This window comes from Sus scrofa, chromosome 6 (assembly GCF_000003025.6).
Source record: "Sus scrofa isolate TJ Tabasco breed Duroc chromosome 6, Sscrofa11.1, whole genome shotgun sequence".
Taxonomy (NCBI): domain Eukaryota; kingdom Metazoa; phylum Chordata; class Mammalia; order Artiodactyla; family Suidae; genus Sus; species Sus scrofa.
The window spans coordinates 83,461,082-83,486,506 of record NC_010448.4 but is presented as its reverse complement, the minus strand read 5'-3'; the positions used below and the strand labels follow the sequence as shown (position 1 = coordinate 83,486,506).

Below are 25,425 nucleotides of genomic sequence, written 5' to 3'. Positions count from 1 at the left end.
CGAAGCTTCAAGTGGGTGGGGCACCAAGCCTGCAGCAAGGGCTGGCCGGCTTCTGCCCGCGGCGGAACCCCTCGCAGGGCACCTTCCTGGGGCTCTTGTGAACTGCTTCGGGGCAGAGCAGGAAGGATGGTGTGGTGGTAGTGGTGTCAGTTCTGTCCAGATGGCAACTGCGGCTGAAGCGCGACACTCTCCATGTAGCGGTGGAGATAAAGCCGGCCACTCCAGACTCTAATCCGAGCGTGCAAGAGGGGAGGAACTGGCGCTTCTTCAGTGGTGAGGATGAGTCAATCAGTACCGACTGGTCTTAAGGAAGGGTACCGCCCCATACTGAGCGCAGGCATACCCCGCCCAGGAGCCCCCAGTCTGAGCGGAAGAACACGGGGGACCTCGAGCGTCTGGAGCCTGAGGGTGGAAAGCGATCTGGGGTTTCCTGAGGGAAAGACACAACCTCGGCATTCAGGAACCCTTATTCAAAGTTTAGGAGCCACATTCCTGGTCTCAGGGGACCCAAAACGGATTTCTACAAACTTCGGTGGGACCTGGCCAGACCCGCGCGGAGGAAGGTGGGCGCAGCCCAGTCCTAACTCAGAAACACCAGCAGAAGTGCTGAGCAGAGGCAGGTAGGCTTTCTGTCGCAAGCCAGGTGGGCTTCTTGGGCTCCAGAGGCGCAGGGGAACAGGTGCTAGGGGGCAGCGCCGGGGCCCTTTGCGGCCCGCCACCCCCTCCCCCTTCCCTGCGGGCTTTTGCGCACGACGCACCGTTTCACACGGGGTAGAGGGGCCCGGATAAAGCCAGCGGGCGCTAGGCGCGGCGGCAGGCGTTGTGGGGGCGACAGCGGTGGCGGGACGACCCTTCGGCTTCCCTCGCGCGACCCAGGCGGGAGCAGACTCGCGGCGGAGCCTGCGGGCGAGGGGCGCACGCGGCAGGGCTGCGGGAGCGGCAAGCCGGGCCCTCCCGGCAGGTGAGTGCGCGCCCCGGGGCCGTTCCGCGCGCAGCTTCCAAGGCGCACGCGGCTGGGCGCGCGGGGCCGCATGGAGGCCACCGAGAAGCTGCATCTGCTGAACGCCAGGCTGGGAGCCAGGTAAGGCGGGAGCCTGGGGAGGGGCGGAAATCTGAGTGGCATCAGACGCACCTCCTTTTGTGCTCTCCTGGCAGTGGATGGTTTTGGCGGCGGCTTGAATTGGGACCACAAAGGAGGAGGGGAGGGGTGGGGTGAAGGAAAGGGAAATGGAGCGTGGGCTGGGGGACTATCTCTCCCTCGCGGCTGAGCGCAGATCCTAACCCCTGAGGGTTAGTGGGGAGTGCGTGCCTGGAGCCCCCGCCCCTGGGCCGGCACTTTGCCCCAGGGCAGCTCGGCCCTGGGAGGCCCAGTGTCCCCTAGGGCTTAAGGTGGGGGCGGGAAAGGCGGTATCTTCTCTTCTCCCTGAGCCCAAGCTCTGTTCTTCGCGCTCGGCTGGACCGGCCCAGCCTCTTGGCCACCTTCCAAGGTCTTTGCCTCCTCCAGGCCCTGGGAGGGATGAAGGAAGGAGGAGGGAGCACCTGGGGCCGAGACTCCTGGACTGGTCATTCCTCAGCACCCCCTGCAAACAGGGGCTTCTGGTCACTCCTCCGAGAGTCTGTCGAGCTTAGAGTATTGTTAGCACTTCTTCCAAATGGGCACCTGGGAACTCCAAGGCCCCAAAGAGAGGTAAGACTGGAGTCAGCCCCCCCTTGCTCCCATCTCAGAGCTGAGTCTCTCCTCTCGCTTTCTCTCTGGACAGGTCTTACAGATCTCTGTGGCAGAATGGGGCTAGCTGGATCCCTCTGTCCTCACCTGACATGGACTTGCAGCCCATTGAGCTGGCTGCCAAGAGCAACCATTATTGTCATGCCAGAAGGGCCCTGACAGTCCCTGGGACCCCAAGAAGAAGCAGGCCTGGCGCCAGCTCTGTGTGGCCGCTGCCTTCTGCCTGTTGTTCATGATTGGGGAAGTCATTGGTAAGGACTTTGGTGCTAATTAAATGAAGTGGGCACATGGATAGTCTGAATGATCCAAAAGGCCTTTCTCCTGGGTATTCCCATGCTGTTAATACCAGTAGTCCCATTTATTGAACGTTTACCATGCTAAGCCCTTTGTATGCCCACTGTCCCATGTAATCCTCACAGCAACCTTGTGCTGTCATATGGGTGCTGTCATTCTCTTTATCTCACACATGAGGACACTGAGGCACCATAAGGTCAAGTAACTTGCCCGAGATCACACACACCTAGTAGGTCAGGGAAGACCTGCAGGCCTAGAAGGAAAGAGCATTTACCGAGTGCCTCCTATGCTTTCTAGGTCCAATTTGAACTCCGTTTTCACATTTACCCTCTAAAGAGGTTTTGCTAATCCCACTTCCCAGATAGTAGAAGTTGAGGCTCAGAGAAAGTAAGTCACTTGCTCATGGTTATATAGCTAATGTCTTTCTCCAGAGCTCATGGTTTCCCTGGTACACACACACTCTGGGAAGCTGGCTCTTTAGGGGAGGTGATAAGAACCCTTCATCCTCCTGGCCCTGCCCCTCTAGGTGGGTACCTAGCTCATAGCCTGGCGATCATGACAGATGCAGCCCACCTGCTTACTGACTTTGCCAGCATGCTCATCAGCCTCTTCTCCCTCTGGATGTCCTCCCGGCCAGCCACCAAGACCATGAATTTCGGCTGGCAGCGAGCTGGTGAGGGCCCTGGTTAGGTTGGGGATGGAATTGGAAGAGGAGATACATTATGACATGCATTCTTAGGAGGGTGCAGTGGGTGGAACTTGGGTGGGGGAAGAGAATGTCAACCTTGGCTTCTGGCTTTTGGGAGCTCCCAGTCTGATGGGGGAGCCCTGGTCCCCTGTTCTCTGGGAACTCCCACCCTGCATGGAAGGAGACTCCACCTTCCTAGGAACTGAGGTGGCCAGACTTTAAGAATAAACAACTGTGGGAATTGCCATCGTGGCTCAGCAGAAATGAATCTGACTAGCATCTATGAGGATGCAGGTTCCATCCCTGGCCTTGCTCAGTGGGTCAAGGATCTGGCATTGCCATGAGCTGTGGTGTAGGTTGAAGGTGCAGCTCAGATCCCGTGTTGCTGTGGCTGTGGTGTAGGCAGGCAGCTGTAGCTCTGCTTCGAGCCCTACCCTGTGAACCTCTATAAGCCATGAGTATGGCTCTAAAAAGACAAAAAAAAAAAAAAAGAAGAAGAAGAAGAAATGACTGTGGCACTGACTCTGCATATAACTCTGGGGAGGAGGGAAAGGTCAGCAAAGGCTTCTGAAATTCATCTCTGGGCTGCAGATGGCCCAGCCTCTGTTCCTCAGAAGCCTCACTTTGCCAGCTGGGCAACAGGTTTCTGTTTTAATGGGTCAGCTTCAATAGAGAGGACTGACCCTGCTGACTTCTTGGGTTTCTTCTCGTGCGGGCATTCTCAGATGTAGGAGTAGTGGGGTAAGGTGCAGCCCCACCAGCCAGACCTCCAGCAGAGCCTGATCGGACCCAGGCCTGGACTTTGGGGAGGGGGAGGGGGCTCCTCAGCCTTAGGACCGCACTCTGAGATGGCTCCTGGGGGTCGGGTTTTTCCTCAGAGATCCTGGGCGCCCTGCTCTCTGTGCTGTCCATCTGGGTCGTGACTGGGGTACTGGTGTACCTGGCGGTCGAACGGCTGATCTCCGGGAACTATGAGATCGTGGGGGGCACCATGCTGATCACGTCGGGCTGTGCTGTGGTCGTGAACATCATGTGAGTGTGGCCTCGGTTCCCCGTGAGTCCTCCCTCCTCCCACTTGTCACACACGTACCTGCCTGTCAGTGAATAAGCAAAGAGGCTTCATACCTGCCATGCGGAGGGGCGAGTGTAGTTCTTGCAGGAGCAGGTGTCCCTAGGGGCAGAATTTGAGTCCTTTCTCAAGGTGATGTGCCTGAAATCCACCTCTGAGAGGCAGGATGCACAGAGCATGGGGGTCTCTGTTGGTTTTCTCTCTCCCTTGTTCAGTGGCCTCGGACAAGCCACTTTCCTCTCTAGGCCTCAGCATCACCATCTGTGCAAAGGCGGGAGGAACTAGAGGAACCCTGTGTGCTCTCCTGGTCTGAGGTTTGGCACTGGGACATCTCTGTGCCCAGATTCAGCCTGGCATTGGATGGCAGGCACTCTGGACTGAGGCCACTTGAATCAGGCTCCTCATGTAGCCAAAGGGAACATGTGGTCTGGGGGTGGGGGGTTGGGATTTTTACTCCACGGGGAGGCCACTCCTAATAGGTGGCCTCTGCCTGGCTGAGTGAAGTCTTTATCTGCTACCTCAGTGAATCCCTTGAACTTGTCTCCACTTCCATAGAATGGGGTTTATCCTTCACCAGTCCGGCCATGGCCACGGGCACAGCCACGGCCATGGGCATGGCCATGACCATGGGCACAGTGACAGCGCCAGCCAGCATCAGGAGAATCCCAGCGTCCGAGCTGCCTTTATCCACGTGATTGGAGACTTTTTGCAGAGCTTGGGCGTTTTGGTGGCTGCCTACATTTTATACTTCAAGGTCAGAGCTGGGGACAGGAGGAAGTGGGCTGGGTGAGGAAAGGAGTGTAGCTCATCTGGGGGCTCCTCTCTGCACAGGACCCTTTCCAGATTCTAGCTCCTTCCCAGCTCTGGACAAAGGGGTGGGAGAGGGAGAGAACCATTTACCCAACACCCACTAAGTGTCAGCACTTCTGATCTTGACACCCACCCTGAAGGGGAGATGGTGGTGTTTTCTGCAGCTCAGAAAGGCTCAGGGACTTGCACAGCATCACCCAGCTGGTAAGTTGTGGAGCCAGATTCAAACCCAGGACTGTGTGTGCTTCCCAAGCCGGGACTTGCCCATCTCACAGAGGTAGTGTGGTGTAGTGGAAAGAGCCAGGCATTGTGTTGGAAGTCTGCTCCACCCCTTGCTAGCTGTGTAATGTAGAGTGAGTCTGTTGCTCTAACTGAGCCTCTCTTTCTCCATCTATAAGCTGGGGATGTTGGACCCGATGGTGTGTAGATTCCATTTAACTCTGTCCATGCCTCTGCCCCTTGGGCCAGGAGGGGTGGGAAGGTATGTGCCTTATCCTGAACCGTGGTCTGTCCTGCCTGTCCCTCTGGACATGGAATGAAAGGTGGAGAACTGGGAGGCAGGGCCAGGGCAAGGCTCATGCCCACCCTGCAGAGAAAGCCCTTCTACCCGATTTAATGCTGGGTGGGAGGGGAGAAGGGAGGCGGAGGTGTTGGGTGGTGAGGCCCAGCTCTGCCTTCCCCTTTTCCTGTAGCCCGAGTACAAGTATATAGACCCCATCTGCACCTTCCTCTTCTCTGTCCTCGTCCTGGGGACAACGTTGACCATCCTGAGAGATGTGATCGTGGTGCTGATGGAAGGTAACCTGGGCTTGGGGCTCCTTTTTTGCTCTTGGCTCTCAAGCTCTAAGTCGTGTGTGTGTGTGTGTGTGTGTGTGTGTGTGTGTGTGTGTGTTGGGAGGGGTGCCCAGCATATTGGTGGGGGGCCATGGGCTGGAGCCTGGCATGGGCTGGAGAACCTCCCAGAGTCCCAGGCTGATCTTGGCACTGAGCAGGGCCCTGGGGTGTGGTTGTTCCTGGAAATGTCCTGAATCGTCCTTTCCTTTCCTCTTGTCCCCAGGGTGCCTCCTCCCTGCTGGGATGTGTCCTCCCTGCCTAGTTAGGGGACTTCCGGGTGGTGTCTGTAGCATCTGGCACTCTAGCCCTTCCTTCCTCATATGCTTTCTTTTTTTTTTTTTTTTTTTATTTTTTTGTCTTTTTGCTATTTCTTTGGGCCTCTCCCGCGGCATATGGAGGTTCCCAGGCGAGGGGTCGAATCGGAGCTGTAGCCACTGGCCTACGCCAGAGCTATAGCAACACAGGATCCAAGCCGAGTCTGCAACCTACACCACAGCTCACGGCAACGCCGGATCGTTAACCCATTGAGCAAGGGCAGGGACCGAACCCGCAACCTCATGGTTCCTAGTTGGATTCGTTAACCACTGCGCCACGACGGGAACTCCCTCATACGCTTTCTTAGTCTCCGTTTGCCTTCCCTTTGTGGGGGGTGAAGATGATGCTTCTCAATGCACAGAGGGCTGGCCAGACTAGGGGTCAGAAAAAGACAGTCGGTGTTGGACAGAACCACTGAGTCCACTCCACCCAGAGCATCCTTTCTGTGGCTCCTGCCTCCTGAGAACAAGGAAGGGCTTTGAGGGGTGCTTGGTGGTGGTAAATGGGCTGCCCCGAGTTCACACTTATTCACCCAGCTTTCTTGTGCTCCAAGGTCATAGGTCTCTATGTGGTCAGAGTCCATCTGGCTCAGTTTGAGGTCAGCAGGAGTGTCTGGCTGCAGGTCAGGGCTTTTTCTCCAAGAGTGTGATTGACCCAGATAAGAGTGTAATCCTGCCCCATGGGGGTGCAGGGATCCCCAGGTTGCCTTCTTTCCATTAAAAGTTTTTTTTGTTTTTTTTAATTGAGCATATACTGTGGGGCCCAGGCACTCTTCCAGGCGCTGAGGAGAGGGTAGTAAGCCAGATGTCCTGATCTCATAGTGTTTCCATCTTGGGAGACAGCAAGAAACTAACAAATACGATAATTTCCCACAGCGTTAAGTGTGAAGAGGAAACTCCGACAGGGAGATGTAATGGGGACCGTTTGGGAGGTGGGGCAGCTTCGGGTCTGCTGGCCGATGAGGTCTGAGTGAGAAGACGTTTAAGCAGCAGGAGCCGGTGGGGGTGGGAGGGAGCTGGTTCCTTCAGCCCCTGTCCCTGCTGTCCTCAGGGACCCCAAGGGCGTGGACTTCACAGCTGTGCGGGATCTGCTGCTGTCGGTGGAGGGGGTGGAAGCCTTGCACAACCTGCATATCTGGGCGCTGACCGTGGCCCAGCCTGTCCTGTCTGTGCACATTGCCATCGGTGAGCGGTGGGGATCCTGGGGGTGGGTGAGGGGGAGAGGCAGCTGGTGGGCTGGGGCCATCCCTCAAGGGTCCAGATGATCCCAGATGCTTGCAGTGCCCCTGCACTGGACTTGACCCTAGGCTGAGTACTTGGCATACATGATTTCATTTGATCATCACAGTCCAATGTACAGATGAGGAAACGGAGGGTGGTGGTGGGGGTAAAGTCACTTGGCCAGGCTTTTACAGCTCGTAAGAGGCAGAGGGGCTTCCTAGCCTTAAAGCCAACGCTTTTCCTGCTCTTTAAGGGTTGTGCCAGGTATGGAAACCAGAGGGTGGCCTGGAGTGAGTCTAAAGGTTTCTTGATGTCCGTGCTTCCCCATCTTGTTCTGCTAAGGGGTAGGATATGAGACTTGGGCTCCTAATCATTCCTAAGGGCCCACCGGTGAATAACGTTTTTCTGCTGCCTCCCGCTGTGTGTCCTCTTGGCCCCCAGCTCGGAACACAGATGCCCAGGCTGTGCTGAAGGCAGCCAGTGCCTGCCTGCAGGGGAAGTTCCACTTCCACACTGTGACCATCCAGATCGAGGACTACTCTGAGGACATGAAGGACTGTCAGTCATGCCAGGGCCCCTCGGCCTGACCGCCTGGCCAGGCACCACCTGGAGCATGGACAGGCCTGCAGATGGCCGGACAGAGTGTCCCCCAGGCTGAGCCAGGACTCCGCCTAGCCTGACTCTGTTATAAACCGGGTGCCTCTCCTGATCGCCACTCCACGTTCAGGGTGGAGGAGCCTTGTCCCGCTCCAGGAATGGGCTCTTCCTCTGCCTCCCATAACTGCCTACAGCCAGCCCCAGGATGGGAACTCGGCAGGTGTAGAACTAGTGTGACCCGGCACCCTCAGCTCCTGGCAGGGCAGAGTCTGGGCCGCATCCTCAGCCCATGCTGGCCTACCAGCAGCCTCTGGAAAGGCAGTGAAGCATAGTGAGGGGTCAGTGTCCCCTCACCTACCCACCTCATTTCCCATTTTCAGTCTGCCTGGCCTTTTGCCTTGGGAACCTGTAAGGAAGCTCTGGAACAAAGCCCCTTCCCTGTGCCTCTAGCAATACGGTTTAAGGAGGCCAGTGGGGGGTTGGGGAGCTGGGAGGACGCTGCACAGCTATACAGGTCACCCCCGCCCACCCCTGTCCCCGAGATGAGGAGCCAGAGGGCATCTAAGGCTAACCTGTGCCTTAGTCACTTCAGCTGTGAGCTAAATCTTTCTTTTCCTGGACGGAGGGGGCTTCCAAGTTTGTAAGGACCTGCTGGTCCTCTTGCCTCATTCCCCCAGTCCAGGAAGCTCTGCCAACACCAAGGTGACAGGATGAGTGGGGGTGGGCAGAGATTTCAGCTTAGGTCCCGATTTAACAGCTGCACAGCCCCCGAGGCCACTTCTCTTGCCCAGATAGTGGCCGGGGGTGGGGGGTGGGGGTCAAGGAGTCTGACATCCAATATGGTTAGACCATCTCTGTTGCTAGTACGGCCTAGCCTGCTCAGAACTTGAGGATGGAGGACAAAGAGGGTACGACCAGGACAGGAGGCCCTGGCTTCCTGGGGTGCGTGTGAAGATTCCTGAATTAGGGGATGGCTTGTATTTACAAGATGGTGAAGGTGGGGGTAACCTTCTCACAGAGGAGGCAGCATGCCCCCCGTCTCACAGAGGAGGCAGCATGCCCAGTCATCTGGTGGCCCTGATCTAGTGGTCTCTGCCCTCAGGCAAGTCAGAGCTGCTCTCTGAGAACTGAGAACCTTGACACCTACCTCACAGGGTTGTTGTGAGGGCTGGAGCCAAAGTCCGCTAAGCACCTGGTGGTTGTGGAAGAGTGGTTATTTTTCATCACCATTCTGGAAGGCTGGCCTGAGGCTGCTTTCCAGGGGAGCCAGGTGGGCCCCCCAGCCTCCCCAGGGGCAGCTGGGTCAGGGTGCCCTGGGGATGGGTATTGGTCACTCACCTTCCCCTCTTGGCCTCTCTCTTACCACCTGGGAAACGACCTCTGTGCCTTTCCAGCAGTCATCCAGGGTCGCCTGTGAGCTAGGTCTGCAGATTTTTCAGTCACTTAAAAATCTGTGGAAGCGTGTGTAGGGGTGGGGGGTAGGGGGGACTGCGGGTGGCTGAGCTTCACTCCACCTCAGTCTCAGGAATCAAAATTCCCGCCCCCCCCGGCCTAGGGCAGGCCTGGAAACCTGGGCTTTGCTGTCTGCCAATTCCTTACACCCCTCTCAAGAGACAGCCATTGCTCTCCTCCAGTTTTATAGATGTGTAAACTGAGGCTCAGAGGAGTTGAAGTTGTTTGCCCAGAGTTATACAACCAGTGTGGGACAAGTCTAGGATTTCTGTCTCACTTCCTCAGGCAGGGGCTGGAGGCCTGCTCTGGGCTGCATGTTGGTACAGTATGAGCCCTTGGAACTGCCAACCCAGGGCCAAGGCCATGCCAAGGCCATTCAGTGTTCTGGGTGCTGCAGCTGTGAGTGGGGAGGGAAAAGGTGCCTCTTGTCCCCCTGGCTGGGCCTGCACTTGGAGTCCTCCCCACCCTGGGAAGGCTGCCTGGGCTGCAGCTGTGTGCTTCCTCACCCACTGTCCTTGACTCTGGGCCAGACTGTCTCCCCTTTCCTTTAACTCTCCGTGCCCCCTCCACTTCAAGAATCTAGGCACAGTAAGCCTCCCCAAGGGGAGCTTTCTCTGCACCCCATGCAGTGACCCAAGCCATCCAGGGACCAGAGGTCTAGCTGGAGGATGGAGGTGGGAAACCTTGGAGAGGCCTTGGGGACAGCATGTTCTGGACAGCGAGCTAGGCACTAGTCACGGGAGTTTCCAAAGTTGTGAGGCTACCAAAGCAGCAGAACACCCGATACCCTGGACCTGGGCTTGGACCCACCATCCCCATTACTCTAGAGTGGCCTCCGCTCCCAGGCGAGGCCTGAGTCCCCCTCCAGGCAGCTGCTGCAGAGCTACTTATAGCCCAGGCTTGAGGGGGCAAGGACATAGGCTTTATTTCGGAAGTGATAATTCCAGTTCCAGGTGAACGAACCCAGCGTCATCTCCCTCACGCCACTCAGCAGGGCGATCGGGGACTGCCCCTGCTCCCACCCACCCACTATAAATGGCCCAGTCTTCTTCCTAAGTGTGTGGGCCAAAGGGTGGGGCTTTTCTTTCAGATTCTTTACGCCCGTTTTCAGACTACTAGCTGCACACCGCCAACCTCCACATTCCCTGGGCTGGTTTAGAACTGTTCCCTTTCGGGGAGGAGGAAGCATGGTGTGGCGCTGACCTCTAGTGGTCAAGGCTGGTAATGCAGGGAGACGGCAGTGCCTGAGCCAAGGGTCCCAGGCCACCTTCTTCTGCCCAAACTCTGCTCTGGCCGCCGGTGGGGAAGGAAGACCGGACACTGGCTCCCGGACACTTCTCCAATTCATCCAGGATTGAGCCTCACAATCCAGGAGTCTGTGAGAAACTGCCTTCTGGCCGGATTAGAAACCCCAGGTGATGGGGGTAGGGTTTTGCTCTCACTTGTTAACACCCTGCCCATGCCCCCATCACTGGGCCCAGAGCCAGGCATGTAGTTGATGTCTCTTCCATCTCTTTGTCAAGTGTTTGTGGCACACTTGCCAGGCCAGAGAGAAGGGGACATGGCCCGGGCCTCCGGGGACCTGATGGTGTTCCTTGCAAGGCAGCAATGACTGCTCTCGGGACTGTGGGACACACCCAGCTGGGGAAAGCTCAGAGGATCCGGGGAAGAAGTGGGAGTCGGGCAAGTTGGTAGAGGAGACGAAGATCTGAAAGACAAGTAGATGTCAGCTTGGCAGAGAAGCCAGGAAGGCAAGAGGTCTTTGAAAGCACAGGCGGAGCAGCAGCCTGGGGACTGGAGGGTGCGGTTGGCCAATCGGGACCTGCGGGTGGGGGCTAGCTGGCAGCCTTGACTGGGTCTCCAGAAGTCTCAAGGGAGGCTGAGACTCCACTCCCTACCCACCCCAGGCAGATGGAGGGCAGTAGAGACGGTCCCTCCTAGGGCTTCTCCAGGCTGCGGTACTTCTTACGCAGCATAGACACTGGGTCCTTGAAGAGCACTGGGTCCAGACGGAGGCGAGAGGACACGAGGGGCATGTGGCCAAACCCTGCCACCATCTGGTTGATGCAGTCCTGGGCGGCAGGCTGCTGCTCCTGCCTGAGACCTGGACCCCCAGGTGCCTAAAAGGGGGCAGAGCAAAGTGTTGGAGGGCTTCTCTGAGCTTCTGAACCTCAGCCACCCCTGCCCCATGCAGCAAAAAGGATTTGGGTTAGACCAAGGGAATCCCTTCCCCAGTGCCCTCCCAGTGCCACCAGTCCCCCTGGTTCCTCACCAGTGGAGGGCTGGTTTCCCCATGCCGAGTTGCATGGGGCACCTTGATAGGGGGCAACTTGGTGACTGCTGCTACTAGGAAGTTCATCAGGACATCCACACAGGTGGGTGCCTCATCGGCCAGGGTCCACAGAGCCTTGGGCAGGGAGTGGGTGAAAAGGGTGTGGTAATACCTGGGTAAGGAAGGAGGAGCAGGAGAGGCTGGAGCAGCGTTCACCTCCCAGGCCCCATTCTTCTTTCTCCATCTCACTCTCCCTTTGACCTCAGCCTCTAAGCTTCCTGTGAAAGACCTGCTCCCTTTTCTGAGCCCTGGCCTCCTCGGAGAGCTCCCATTCCTAGTATGCACCGTCTCCACTATTCTGTGCTCTGCAGCTTGTCTGCAGCCAATGGCGAACCCCCTGCCCCTCCCTCACAGCTCCTTGGGGCCCCCTCCCCGGGCTCTGAGGTCTGAACTCGGAGCCAGAATGAGGGGAGGAGCAGCTGGTTCCAGGGCCATCGGCCATGGCGGCCCAAAGACCAGCTTTCAGAAGGTTGTGGATTAACCAACCTTATGTCCCACAGGCCCTCCTACAGAGCAGCCTGGGCCCACCTTGCAGACATTAGGGGCATTTGTCACTCTTCCTGCATAGCTTTTGTGTAGGTCTACAAAGAGATTCCAGGTTACACAAATTTAATTTAAACACCTTTAAGGAACCCCTCTAAAGAGGCCCTTCAGAATTCAGTCCCTAGGGGTGCTGCAGGCAGCTTCTGGAAGGCCCCAGCCCATTTATAAAGCATCAGGACCATTCTCTGGTAATCCCCCAGCCCCAACCCTGCACCAAATCCAAACTGTCCATATACTCTGCATGGCTCTATTTAAAATAACACTAGCTGTCATTTTTGTTGTTGGTTTGCTTTTTAGGGCTGCACCTGAGGCATATGAAGGTCGAATCAGAGCTACAGCCATTGGCCTATACCACAGCCACATCAAGGCAGGATCCGAGCCGCGTCTGCGACCTACACCACAGCTCGAGGCAATGCCAGATCCTTAACCCACTGAACGAGGCCAGGATCGAACCTGCAAACTCATGGATCCTAGTTGGATTCGATTCCTCTATGCCATGACGGGAACCCCTAGCTGCCGTTTGTTGACTGTGTGCCAAGGACTTAATATGTTTTCTTATTTGATGATCACAACAGCCCTGTGAGGCAAATACACTTTACATGAGGAAACAGAAACTCTGGAAGGGTGAAGAGACTTGCCCATCACAGCACTGGAAGTGGCCTTGAACCTCTGGGCTCTAGGCTGACTGCTGTGTTCATTCCCATGCCACCCTGCTCCAGATTCAAGGTGGGAGTCTCTGGCCCTCTGTACCTGTGGTAGAAGGCAGCCGAGGTGAGAACCATGGAGAATTCATTGGCCCTCTCAGCAGTGTAGCCCCAGCTACCCCGAGCCTCATCCCAGAAGTGGTTCCACGTCAGAAAGCCGACCATGCGCTCCGGGAAGCTCTGCCACACCACAAACGCGAAGTCCACCTGGGGAGGTATTTAAGTCAGGTAAGAGGAAGGACTTCCTGACCAGCCAGGAGCATCCGGAGACATGGAGGCAAGCCAGACTGGCTGAGCGGCCCTGGGGAAGGAGACAGAAGCCTGAAAGCTCCCAGGGATGTTTACGGGAACTTTCCAACTGGAAGCTAGAAACAATGCTTTTGCAGTTGGGAGCAGAAAACAATGTTCTCAAAAGAGTCTGTGGATGGAGTTCCCCTGCGTCTCAGTGGCAACGAACCTGACTGGCATCTGTGAGGATGCGGGTTCGATCTCTGGCCTTGCTCAGTGGGTTAAGGATCCGGCATGGCCGTGAGCTGTGGTGTAGGTCACAAACGAGGCTCAGATTTCGTATGGCTGTGGCTGTGATGTAGGTGGGCAGCTGTAGATTGGATTCGACCCCTAGCCTGGAACTTCCATGTGCTGCAGGTGCAGGGCTAAAAAAAAGAAAGAAAGAAAGAAAGAGAAAGAGTGAGAGTCTGTGGAAAGCTCCCATTAGATTTCTGAGGAGGAAGCGTGATTGGCTTGCTGGGGTGGTATCAAAAGCAGGAGGCTGGACCTCTTGACCTCTGGTGGTCCCAGCTTCCGGAATCTGAGGGGCCACCAGGGCTTTGCTTCTGCCCCAACCCAGATGGGGCTCCTCACCTCACTTGTGGAAAGACTGCTGTGGGCGTCGAGGCTGAGGATGGCATCTGTGTTGATGGCGCTGTACGGGAAGAAGCGGCCACTGACCTGCAGGGAGGGGGGTGCAGTTCAGCTGTGAGACCCCTCCCCAGGCTCCCATGGTGAGTATCTGAATATCTGCTAAGCAGAAGTCCCTGTAGACATGGTGTAGAAGAAAGAGCCAGGAACCCAGCAAGTCAGCCTGGAACTCGGATCTGAGGACCTTTTTTTATGTCTTTGGACTTCAGTTCACCCTTTGGTAAAATGGGACTGTTGGTCCCACGTAGGGCCCTTCAGTTTTGACACTTTCGGATTCCTCTACTGTCACATTAGGGGCTCACCTCGACCCTGGAAGAGATTATTCAACAGCCTTCGTTTGAAAGAAACAGGTCTGGAGAGATGAAGGAAATTTCCCAGAACCACACAGCAAGTGGGTGTGTCACACCAGCCTGGTTCTCAGAAGCCACGCCTCCCCATACACCCCCCACCCATGTGCTGCCACCCATCCCTGTTTTCTCAGGATCCCAGGTTTCTCCTCTATCCTTTATCTGAGACAACAATGAACTCCCTCTGCCTTTCTGCAGTACAAAATACCCAGTTCTCTGGAAGCACAATTCCCAAGGACCGTGGATGAAAAAGAATCATTTCCATCAGGTCTGCAGCTGAAACCCACAGTCCGATTTTCTTCAGGCCCAACGTGAAGTCCAGCTTCGGCTCAGGCCCAAGTAAATCACACTGTCACACTGGGTGTGTCCACCCCAGATCCCAGCCTTCGGGGACTGAGGCCACCTTTCCTCGCCCCTCCCCACCCCTCACCTTCCTGGGTCCATCAATGACTGTCAAGGGCACTGCTGTCTCCGGCAACCTTGGTGGGGGTGGCTTCTCACTGCTCCAGAGAACCAAGATCTAGAAGGAAAGGGGAGTGTTTCCTGAAGACTGGGGCAGAAGGTGGGGGCCGGGCAATCCCAGGAGTAAGCTTTTTCAGGGTGGAACAAGTTTGGGAGAGCAGCTGTATACGTGAGTATGAGAGTTTAGTTGGAGCCAAGGTTCTTTCATGGCTGCCCTGTTTTTGCCTCTGGGCTTCTGGAAGGCAGGAATTCCATTGACTTGGAGCAGTGACTTGTAGCATTAGAACTCAAGTCACACCTAGCCTGGGCCCTGACCCCATTCCCCATCCCCGTCTTCTCTCAGAGGTTTCATTCTCTTCCTCCTGCTCCTTTATCCTTCCCAACCCAGCGCAAATGTTCCATCTTTGAAGCTCTTCCATCTGCGCCTGGGCTGAGATGCTTGTCTCTTCCAAGTACTCTCAAGAGCCTATCTGGCTTCTCTAGAAGTGACATTTGACAGTCAGTGTGCAGGGAAATGCTAGCTGAATTTGAATCCAGGGCAGAATCCTCTCCTGTTTTTGCTCTGCCTCCTCAGCATCAAGCCCAGGGTACTCAGAAAATGCTGGGTGAATAAATAAATGGAGGCATGTATGACAACTTCACCCTCCCCAAGAGGCACCTGTTTTTCAGGTAGCTTCATCAGTTTCCATGAGGGAGGGAGGTTGGAGGTGGGGGAAAGGAACTAGAAACTTGGGACTTAAAGAGAAAGAGTAATGGTACTCGAAAATCCTTCCCATGCTTCCCCCCAAAATGTGTGGTTATCCTTGTCCAGATGTCTTCAAGGGCCCTGCCCTATCCCTTGCCCCTACCCTGGATCCCCACACCCTAGCTGGCAAGGGGGCAGACCTGGGCACAGTGCTGGGAGCCTGCCATTGCCTGGATGAGCTTCACGGGGAGCTGGCCTGGAGCCTCCACCCAAATCAGGGCACTGAACTTGCCCAGAGGACGAGAGCCTGGGGAAACGAGACACAAGCTATTAGGGTGGGAGGTTACAGAGCACCCCTGGAGAGTGATCTGAGCTGGGGACTTGGGGAGCCAGGAGAGAGAGGGGGTTTAGAGAGGGGCTTGGTAGGGCTCTATGGTTGAGGCTGGGGCAGACTTGGGAAGAATTCGTGGGGGACTTCAAGCTGTCCCATCCGTAGGGCATACCCTGTTGTAGGTGATAGAAGGGGAAGTCCGAGGGGCTTGTGGAGAAAGTGGGCAGGGCCAGGAGTGCCCCTGGAGGGCTGTTCCACAGTAGCGAGGGGTGAGCAGATGCTCCAGAGATCCGGTCCTGAATGATCTGTGAAATGAGAGATGGCTATGCAGGGGGGAGTTGTCAGTGTGGCTGTGGGCGGGGTCTGAGAAAGTGAGGACCTGGTGCCTTCCCACACCTCCAATTCAGGAATCTAGGGAAGGTAGCATCTGCATCACTAGATGGCTGGGGACAGAGGGTTCAAATGCAGAAGTCCAGAGCAGGGGTCACCCAGTGAGGGTATCCTCATTGATGGCAGATGTCAGTAATAGGTCATGACACACGCCCCAGGGAACCATTGCCCATCCATTGGAGTTGGGACATGCTTTTTTTTTTTTTTTTTAATATCTTTTTAGGGCTGCACGCAAGACATATGAAGTTTCCAGGCTAGGGGTCGAATCGGAGCTGCAGCTGCTGGCCTACACCACAGCCACAGCAATGCCAGATCCAAGCCATGTCTGCAACCTACACCACAGCTCATGGCAACAGGGGATTCTTAACCCACTGAGTGAGGCCAAGGATGGAACCCGTGTCCTCATGGATACTAGTCGGTTTCATTACCACTGAGCCACAACAGAACTCCCTGGCACCTGCTTTGAAATCTGTTTGCTATAGATGTTCCTCTACTGATGGGGAAACTGAGCCCATGACTGGAAGAGGAACTCATCCAAGAGCTCCAAGCCAAGTCTCAAGTTTACCCCAGAAGCAGTTTCAAGGGAGAAGCCCTAACACCAGGGCAGAGGAGGTGTCTGGAGAGAGGGGCGTGGAGAAGGGGCAGCGATGAGTCAGAGCCAAGCACCAGAGCCCCCAGCAGGCGAGCCCCTCACCTCCAGAGTGGTATGGATGACCTTCTCCACTGTGGAGAAGTAGGCGTCCCATAGAAACTGGGTCTGCTGACGCAGGGCAAGGACCCGTGTGAGGGGCATCTCCTGGAGGGCAGTCAGGACCTGGGGCACAGACGGAGAAAAGGAGACAGCACGGGGCCCTGGCCGGCCCGGACTCACCCTGGGGTGGAGACAACCTAGGCTGCAGGTCTGGGAGCCAGAAGCCCCCTCCCCACGGTTCTCCAAATGGATTGGCAGCAGCCATCTCTGGCCAAGTCCCAGGTCACTGAGCAATCAAAGAGTTCAAGGATCACACAGAGCTGGGTGTCAGTGCCCCTTAGGAACTGTGTGATGGTGGACAAACTACTTAACCTCTCTGAGTCTGTTTCCTCATCTGTAAAATGGGGACAAAAATTGTACTTGTCTCATAGGGTGGTTGTGAGGATTGAATTCGATGATACATGTTAAGTACTTAGCACATTGCAGAGGCTCAGTGAATGGATGCTCTTCTTACTAACTTCCTACCCTCTTCTCTCTTCTCAGGGGATTCAAGGCTCACACATAGGTTTTTTTCAGAGCTGGGCAAAATTAGTTTCATCAGCTGGAAAAGTCACTGTGCATTTTGCTTTCCTATCCTAAGTTCCACGTAGGTACTCAGATTTTGGATTTTTTTTTTTTTTTTTTTTTTTTTTTTTGTGGCCTTCCCTTAAACTGGGGATTTAAGGAGTCCTGGACCAGTGGGGCTGGGCCTGTGGAGATCATCTGGTCTAACTTATCCCATTGTACAGATGGGGAAACTGAGGCTGAAAGAGGCTCAGGACTTGCTCAGAACCCCAGAGGCTTGGGACTAGGGACAATATACATAGATGGGGGATAAGAATGAGGACTGAGACTAGCCTGGGGGCCAGGATCCCGGGGGTCCTCCCATGTCCTGGGTCCAGTCCCCACCCCGTGGGCAAGGCCCTGAGCTACCTGAAGTGAGAGCCTCTCATCAGCTACAATGGCCGCCTTGGTCCAATCGATGACCTCGGAGAAGGGCAGCTCCCAGCGAGGGCTGAGAAGCACAGGGATGCAGCCAGCCTGAGGGGTAGGGGGGTCACTGGGGAGCCCAGTCCCACCCTGCACACACTCACCCCTCCTCCCTGTTCCGAGGCAGCAACTGCTGCATTGGGGGCAAAGGGTAAAGAGGGAGGAAGAGGGGTATGGGGGGGTGGTCTGCAGAGGAAGCAGTAACACAGCTGTAAGCACATCTGAGTCCCAGAATAAAGGAATGGGCAGCTCACCACCCCTTCCCATTGGCCCCGGGCCCAGACTGCCCTGTCAGCTCAGGACAGTGGGGGGACAGGGCTGGGGGGATGCTCAAATGGGGGTTGTACCTGCAGGGCTTGGAGGAAGTGCAAGGCATCAGAACTTCGGCCAGGGATGAGGCAGAAGGTGGCATTGGGTAGCGTTGCCCCAGGGTGGGTCCTAAGGAGGCACAGGAGGGGGTCCCACACACAGGAGGCCTGAGACAGCTGCCCCTCACCCCACCTAGCTCCTTTGATGGCCCCCCAGCCCCTCACAGAAACACTCCCAAATTCACAATGTGCAGACCGACCATCATGGTCTCATATGTTAACAAACACACACACACGCACAGCCACGCGCAGCCATACAGTGGCCTGCCCATTGCCCACGGCTGGGGCAGCAGGCAGGAGCCCTGAGCTCTGGCTCTATCGCTGCCCTTGGTGGTCCTCCAAACCTCCCTTCCCTTCTCTGGACCTTGGTTCCCTCATTTGCAAATTGGGAGGTGGCGGGAGCAGATGTTTCCAAGGCCGGACTGACTTGGGCAAGCACGTCTGCCCTGCCACCACTCTGCCACACGCAGGCTCCCGGGCAGCCCTCACCTGAGTGGCCTCCATGCCCTGCCCTCCCCCCATCCTGAGGGCACAGGCCCATGAAAGGCTCCTCTGTCGGGAGGTGGGCTGGGCCCCCAGCCTGGAACCACACAGGAAGCTGCTGCCCAGAGGCCCCCCCTTGCCCAGAGGATAGGCTTCCTCTGTCCCTCCCCTTACCCCACTACCGGCCCCAGGGCCACACCCAGCCTGTGTGTGCCTGTGGGGGGAGAGGCAAGAGTCACATTCTCCTCAGAGCCACCTTCCTGGGACTGCCCAGCCATGACCTAGCTATGTGTGTGCACACGCGCAGGACTCCAGGGCTCACAGGCCTGCTGGGGGGGCTGATGAGCAGGGCCTAGAGGGTCCCTCCACCCGTCTCAACTACAGTCTATCTGGTCCTGAGTCTGAACTTCCAAGAAGCATTCCTAGGAGTACTTAGCCTCTGGACCAACCCTCCCTGAACAGATTGGGAGACTGGGTCTCAGACCTGAGGACTGGCTTAGGCTCTCAGAAAGGCTGGGGCGGAGCTAGAATTAGGATCACGGTGTGCTAACTCCTGGCCCCAGGTTATCTGAACCACCCCAGAGCTGCTGCCAGGGGTCTCCCAGAGGACCCTGCTCAGGGGTCTGCCTGGCTTCCTCTGGAAGAAACCACAAGTTAAATACCAGGACACCCTGCACTTCATTAAAAAAACTACAATACCAGCCAGCTACGGCCCCTCCCCCTTCTCCAATAAAGCCCTAAGGGACTGAAAACCCCCAAGTTTAAGGCTCCGGAGAACCTAGAGCCAAAGAGACTGCTCAATAATCCAAACCCATGAGTCCTCATTAACCTCCACTGTTTCCTCTGTTCTTTGCACCTCTTTTTCCCTCAGCCTGGAGCACCCTCCCTCGCTTGCAGCCCGAGGAATTCCTCCTACTCGTTTTTTTGTTTGTTTGTTTGTTTTTGTTTTTTTGCTTTTTAGGGCTGCACCTGAAGCATATGGAAGTTCCCAGGCTGGGGAGTGAATTGGAGCCACAGCAATGTGGGATCGGAGGAGCATCTGTGACCTACACCACAGCTCAGGGCAACACCAGATCCCCAACCTACTGAGTGAGGCCCGGGATCAAATCCACATCCTCATGGATACTAGTCAGGTTCATTACCACTGAGCCACAACAGGACCTCCTTTCTATTTGGGTTTTGTTTTTTTTTTTTTTTTTTTTTTTTTTTTTTTTTTTTTTTTGGCTGCACCTGTGGTATATAGAAGTTCCTGAGCCAGGGATCAAACTGATGCCACAGCAGTGACCTGAGCCACAATACTAGATTCTTAACTCACTGAGGCACCAGGAACTCCTCTCCTACTTGGTCTTAATGTCTAAAACTCAAACATCACCTCCTCTGGGAAGCCCTCCTTGGTCTCTCCAGCCGCCCCCCCCCCGCCGTCTCTGCTCCCACAGCCCCTGTGGACACTGTGGTAGTAATGAGTCAAGCTAACTGCTACTGAACATGTCCTTTGTTCTGGGCACTGTTCTAAGGGCTTCACAGGCCTTGCCTCACTTTATTCTCACAGCAATCCTATGAGATGGGAGGTCTGTGCTGTTGGTATCCCATTTACGGATGAGGAAACTGAGGCCTGAAGAGGTCACACAGCTCTGAAGAAGAGGAGCCAGGCATGCAGCTTGCCCAGCCTCTTCTGCTTAATACTGTGTGTCATAAGACCAAGCGACTTGAGGGCTGGGGCTGCCTCCTTCATCTCAGTATTCCAGGGCCCAGCAGGGCTCCTGGCAGAGAATAGGCATTCAATGGGTGCTAAATGAATGAATGCAACAGAGAAGAGACCCAGGACTAATGGACCAAATGTCTGAAAGGTCAGTTTTAGCACATAGTCTGGTAATGGGGTAGGCTGAGAGTAGCGCGTGGGTGGCCTTGGAAGGTGGTAATTTCCCCATCAGAAACTGGATGAGCACTTGAGTGTGTTTGTGTGTATGTGTGTTGTAGAAGGGATATCGCGGTGATTGCTGATGATCTGTGGGCCTATAAAGTGCTTGCCATTGGACTTGGGCCCCAGTGCCCAAGGCTGTTGTCAATGGGACTCCACCGACAGCCCCAGGCAGGGCTGCATTAAAACTTCAGTGCCCTAGGCACTTACCTTTGTGGCCCCTCAGCCATAAAAATATAAAAATTATATATGTATATATAAATATATATATTTTTCTTTTTAGGGTCGTACCTGCAGCATGTGGAAGCTCCCTGGCCTAGGGGCTGAATTGGAGCTGCAGCTGCAGGCCTATGCTATAGCCACAGCAATGCGGGATCTGAGCCACATCTGTGACCCACACTTCAGCTTGTACCAATGCCTGATCCTTAACCCACTGAGCGAGGCCAGGGATCGAACCCACACCCTCATGGATATTAGTTAGGTTCTTGACCTGCTGAACCACAGTGAGAACGCCTATAAAAATTGTATTTGATAACTGCGTTGGCATAAAAATGAACATACTAATATTATATATTAAAGCATTTTTTTCTGTTTCATTTTCTTCTGATTGTCAAAGAAAATTTTCAGGGGCCATTTAAAGTAACATGGGTTCTAGGCACTGCATTTTCTGTGCCTGGTGGAGACAGGCCAGGGGACCTTAAGACATGCATTGAATTTATATTTAAAAAAAAGACCCCAAACCGGAGGAGATCATATGTACATGTTTATGTACAGACAGAGTGCTTCAGAAAAGACACAAGAGAAACTAGAAACAGTATTTGGCTCCAAGAAGGGAAAAGTGGGTGGCCAGAGACAGGGGTGGGAGGGAGTTTTTACTGTATACCCTTTTGTGCCTTTGGAATTTCGTACCATGTGAATGAATTCTCTGTTCATAAAAATAAATAAATAACAATTTAAATGGGTGGAGGCTTATTCCCAAGCAACAGGAGACTGTTCAATGAGGTGGAAAAATATGGGCTTTGGAGCCAGAGTATGGGGTTTAATCCCAGTGCTGCTGCTTCCAAGTGCCTGAGCAGCACAGTGAAGGAGGCCATGGCAAACCAAGGAGCTTGTCACCAAAGGCCCCTGGCTGGCTCCCTCCACCTCTCTGAGCCTCAGTTTCCTGTTCCCTGAAATGGGGATAACACCTCCCTTGAAGGGTGCTGGAGAGGATTAGCCATGACTTACATAAAGCAGCTGGCACAGCACCTGGCCCAGAGCGGGCTCTCCCCAGATGCTCACTTTCTCCCCTCCCCCCCCCCCCCCGCCCCCCGGCAGAGTGAATGTGGGACAGTGGCAGGGACTGTGAATTGCCTCTTTCTCTGGCCAGCACTTGTTTATTCAGGCCACCTTCCGGGGGCCAGCCTGTGGCTGTGGGCCTCCCTCCCTCTCTATGCCTCTACTTGACTGACTGGCTCAGGCAGCTGCCCAGCCCTTCAGGGAAACTGAGGCTTCATCTACTCCAGAGATTACAAGTCCCATCACCTGCAGGTGGGTTGAAGCCAAAGGCAAAACTTTTTGAAGTTCTGAGGACAGTTAAAGGCTGCCAGGTGTTGCACCTTGGAAATAATCATTAAAAATGCTACTCGGAGGGTGGCCCATGCCTATTAGTAGACCTTGGCCAGTTCTGGCCAATTTGCGCTCAATCAGTAAACATTTCATGAGCACCCACCTATGGTGTCTACTCCCTAAGTTTTCGGTTTCTCAAAGATGTTCTAGCTGAAATAGCTTTCAGAGTCACCAATAATTGCCTACATTTAGCAGGAACCAAAGTCAGCCGAAAGAAATGCTCATAGCCAAGAATGGCTAAGTGCCTAATCAGAAGTAAGGCTGGGCAAGGTGAGCTCTGAGTTGGGAGCTTGAGGTGCCTGGGGGGATCTGGCTTTTCAGGGGACTTCTGAGGATGCCTGCTAGGGATGGGCCCTGGCAGAAGGGCCATGGGGACAGAGAGGCAGTTCTGCCCTTATCCCTGGCCATGGGGCTCCCTGGAGGCCATGTGCCTTCAAGGGGTAGAGGGATTCCATTCCCACAAGAGCTCTGTGGCTGAGAGAAGCCCCAGAAGCCCCAAGGAGAGGCAAAAATGGAGCCCGGCCACGTGAAGAATTCCTGGGAGAGAAGTGGAGCTCAGAATAGGCTATGTTGTTCTAGCAAAGAACAGGGAGATTCCTGAGATAGGGGACAGAGGGAGGACTCTAGAGGGACAGGTTCCAACTTCAGTCTGCCTGGAACATGGAGGGGGGACCCTCTGCTACAGGGGCCCTTTTGAGCAACCACAAAAGGACTGTTCTTGTCTGCCTAGCCAGCCTTTGGATGCTGCTGGCCTCCTGGGGGTGCAGAGGGGTTAGGGTACTTAGGGGTCAACTGCCTAACCACTTGGGGTGTGTCACCCAACTAGCACAGGTAGAGAGAAGTTTCTGAATGATTCTCCATGTCCCCATAGGTCCCGATGTCCCTTATAGGTACTCAGGCACTCTCACTGGTGGGAAGTTCCTCTGTAGGTCTGACTTCATATTTGCTCTAAGCAAAGGCAGTTACTTTGAGAGGTTAGTCCCCAAAATTAGATGTAAGAGCAGCTTCTATCTGCGACCATGGCTCTGAGGTCTGATCATAAACTCAGTCTCTGACAGGACTGATCATAAACTCTTGCTTAAAACCCAGAACTCTAATGCTGAAGGCTCTGGAGACAGGCAATTCTGGATTAAAACACTGGCTGTGCTCTTTCCAGCTGGGTAGCCTCAGACAAGTTACTGAATCTCTCTGCGCTTCAGTGTCTGGTACACAAACACTTAAAAGACAGCAGTGAATATTATTATAATCATTTATAAAAGTGCTTAGCATCTAGTAAGCACTATCGAATTGTATGTTAAATAAAATATTAGGGAAGGAAGGACAGGAATAAAGGAAGAGGAGTGAGTCATGTTTTATGCTTTTAAAGATCCCCAAGGAAGAATTCCAGAATGTGCCCTGGACACCCCTTGCAGCAAATCACCATCTTGGTAGTAGTGCTCTCTGCTGTCTAACCCGATTCCTTCTTGCTGCAGCGGAGGCTTAAGTTTGCCAGGACGAGCTGGTTCACCCATCTCAATCCTGCCCTCCACCCTGGCCCCCGGGCTCACTCCCAACACATACCCTTCCCATCCAGCCCCCAAGGGGAAAGATCCACTTACTGCTTGGGTCCATGGTCCTGCTCACAGTGCCCATCCCAGGGGCAGGCAGAGGAGTTGGTGCCTGCTGTGTGCCACCCGCCCTCTCCTCTGCCAGGGCTAGCAGGGCCATCCCAGGGTGCGGGCTGTGCTGTCGCAGCTGGCCAGGCGCCCCACCTCGCAACGGGTGGGCTTCAGGGAGAAGCGGGAGGGCCACATCAAAGCCAGCCCGGAAGGTGTCCACTGTGGGTCTGGCCTGGGCCACCATCGCCTGTCCCAGCTGGAAGGGCCGGGGGCACGGGGCTGGGTGGAGACCGAGGACCAGGTGATTCCTGCCCCCGTCCCATTGCAGGGGCACCGGGGTGCACTGTCCAGCAGGGGTGTCTGGGCTGAGGAGGAGGAGGAGGCAGGCCTCGGCAGCACTGAAGGTGTGGTAGCGGGAGCCCTCGATGGAAGCCAGGATCCTGCGGTGAGTCTCTGAGACGGGTCCAGTCGCTGGGTACACGAACACCTTGAGGCCACCCCCTCTGCACTTTGAGGCGTCAAAGCAAGCTTCCCAGGTGCAGCTGCCTCCACCGGGGGCTCGAGGAGGTTGAGGGCCATCTTCCGGGAATTCCGCAGGTTGGGAGAAACTCTGCAGGAGCTCGGCGTCCAGCCAGCGGGGCCAGCCTTGGGAGGTCCCTGCCCGGGGTCTGGAGGGTACTGCCAGGCGGAGAAGGGGGAAGACTCCCAGCAGGACGAGGAGCCAGGAGGCAGACATTGCCAGCCAGAGGGACTTCCTTCTCCATGACTGCATGTGGCCACCCACAGCCAGGGCTGCGGGAAGCAGAGGAGCAGGGGACAGAGGGCGCGTCTCTAGGACTGGGATCAACCTTCTAGGTACAGTGCCCTCATGGTACAGGTGGGTACAGAAGGCCCGTTGAGGGCAGGCTCCCTGTGTAAGGTCTAACAGCAAGTCTCAGGCCAGGCACCAGGAGGCCAGGTGGGACCAGCTCTCCAGCCCTGCCTCCCTGTGGTCAGCGCTCGGCTTCCTCGGACTTTGGACAAGCCAAACCTTCCCCCCCAGCAGGGCCCCTGCCCCGAGGGCTGCTCAGGCTGATGCAACCCCTGTCCAGACTGCAAGGTAGTGTCCTTCTGCCCTCCTGGCTGCACCCCCTGACCTTGGCCTGGACAGAGAGAAGGGCCGTCTGCCAGGCCATGGGGGACCCGTCAGGGCTCCCACAGGAGGTGGCTTGGAAAGGGTGCAGGGCTGGATGGAAGCAGGGCTGGTTTCCCCAATCCTCCTGCTGGAGCAGCCCCTGAGCAGCCCTGATCACCCCTGTGCCCACTGGCAGGCACTCCTGGGCTTTGGGTCCTGTGGCTGAAGCTAAAATTAGACCCTACAGCCCATGTGGGCTCTCAGGGTCAGCTGAGGTCAAGGCCTGAGTGCAGCCGGTGCCCCCCCCCCACCCCGCGCCACCTAGGGGGCCAGGAGGGCTCTGGGTTCTGGTTCTCTCCTACCCTGCCCCTTTCCCGGCTCAGGCAGCTGGGCTCCTCCTCCCCCCACCTCTAGCAGCGGGTCCTGCACCCTCTGGTTTGGAGCTATCTGGGTGCAGAGGCCAGGTACCCCACGCCAAGCCCCTGCTTCTTGACACCCAAACCCTGCTGGTGTCTTGCCTCCCGGCTCAAGACAGCATCTGTCAGGTCTAGATCTCTTTCCCAGCAGCAGCCTGGCTCCACCCCTGCCAGCTCTGATTGGCTCGTGGCTGGGAGGCAGGGTCTCCACTTAACCCTTTCCAAACCAGTCTTCTGGATTGCTAATAATAAGAACCAGCAGTGCCCACACCTCACAGTTGGTCTTGAGCTATCGCAGCCTCAGTCTCTGAATTCTCACATCAATCTTCCAAGCCCAAAGATCATCGTTCTTGTTTCCTACAGGTGAGAAAGGTATAGTGAGAGAGGGAATGGTCTCTTCCTAAGGTGACCCAGCTAAGGAGTGAGGGAGGATTTGAACCCTGAGCTCCTGACCCAAATCCTTAGAGCTCCCTGCTGGTTAGC

General features: G+C 55.6%; 2 protein-coding genes across 2 annotated transcripts; one reads left to right on the top strand and one right to left on the bottom strand.

The window, feature by feature from the left end:
- SLC30A2 (solute carrier family 30 member 2) lies at window positions 1,631-7,746 on the top strand. The gene is given in 9 exon segments (NM_001139475.1): window positions 1,631-1,870; window positions 1,873-1,977; window positions 2,547-2,693; window positions 3,587-3,740; window positions 4,333-4,531; window positions 5,280-5,385; window positions 6,787-6,791; window positions 6,794-6,920; window positions 7,398-7,746. Coding segments are annotated over 9 exon segments (1,041 nt in total). The 5' UTR covers window positions 1,631-1,818; the 3' UTR covers window positions 7,544-7,746.
- EXTL1 (exostosin like glycosyltransferase 1) lies at window positions 9,906-25,086 on the bottom strand. The gene is given in 12 exon segments (XM_003356212.4): window positions 9,906-11,125; window positions 11,278-11,449; window positions 12,631-12,791; window positions 13,446-13,532; window positions 14,280-14,369; window positions 15,197-15,303; window positions 15,500-15,632; window positions 16,412-16,531; window positions 17,381-17,488; window positions 17,785-17,875; window positions 23,413-23,494; window positions 23,497-25,086. Coding segments are annotated over 12 exon segments (2,022 nt in total). The 5' UTR covers window positions 24,185-25,086; the 3' UTR covers window positions 9,906-10,942.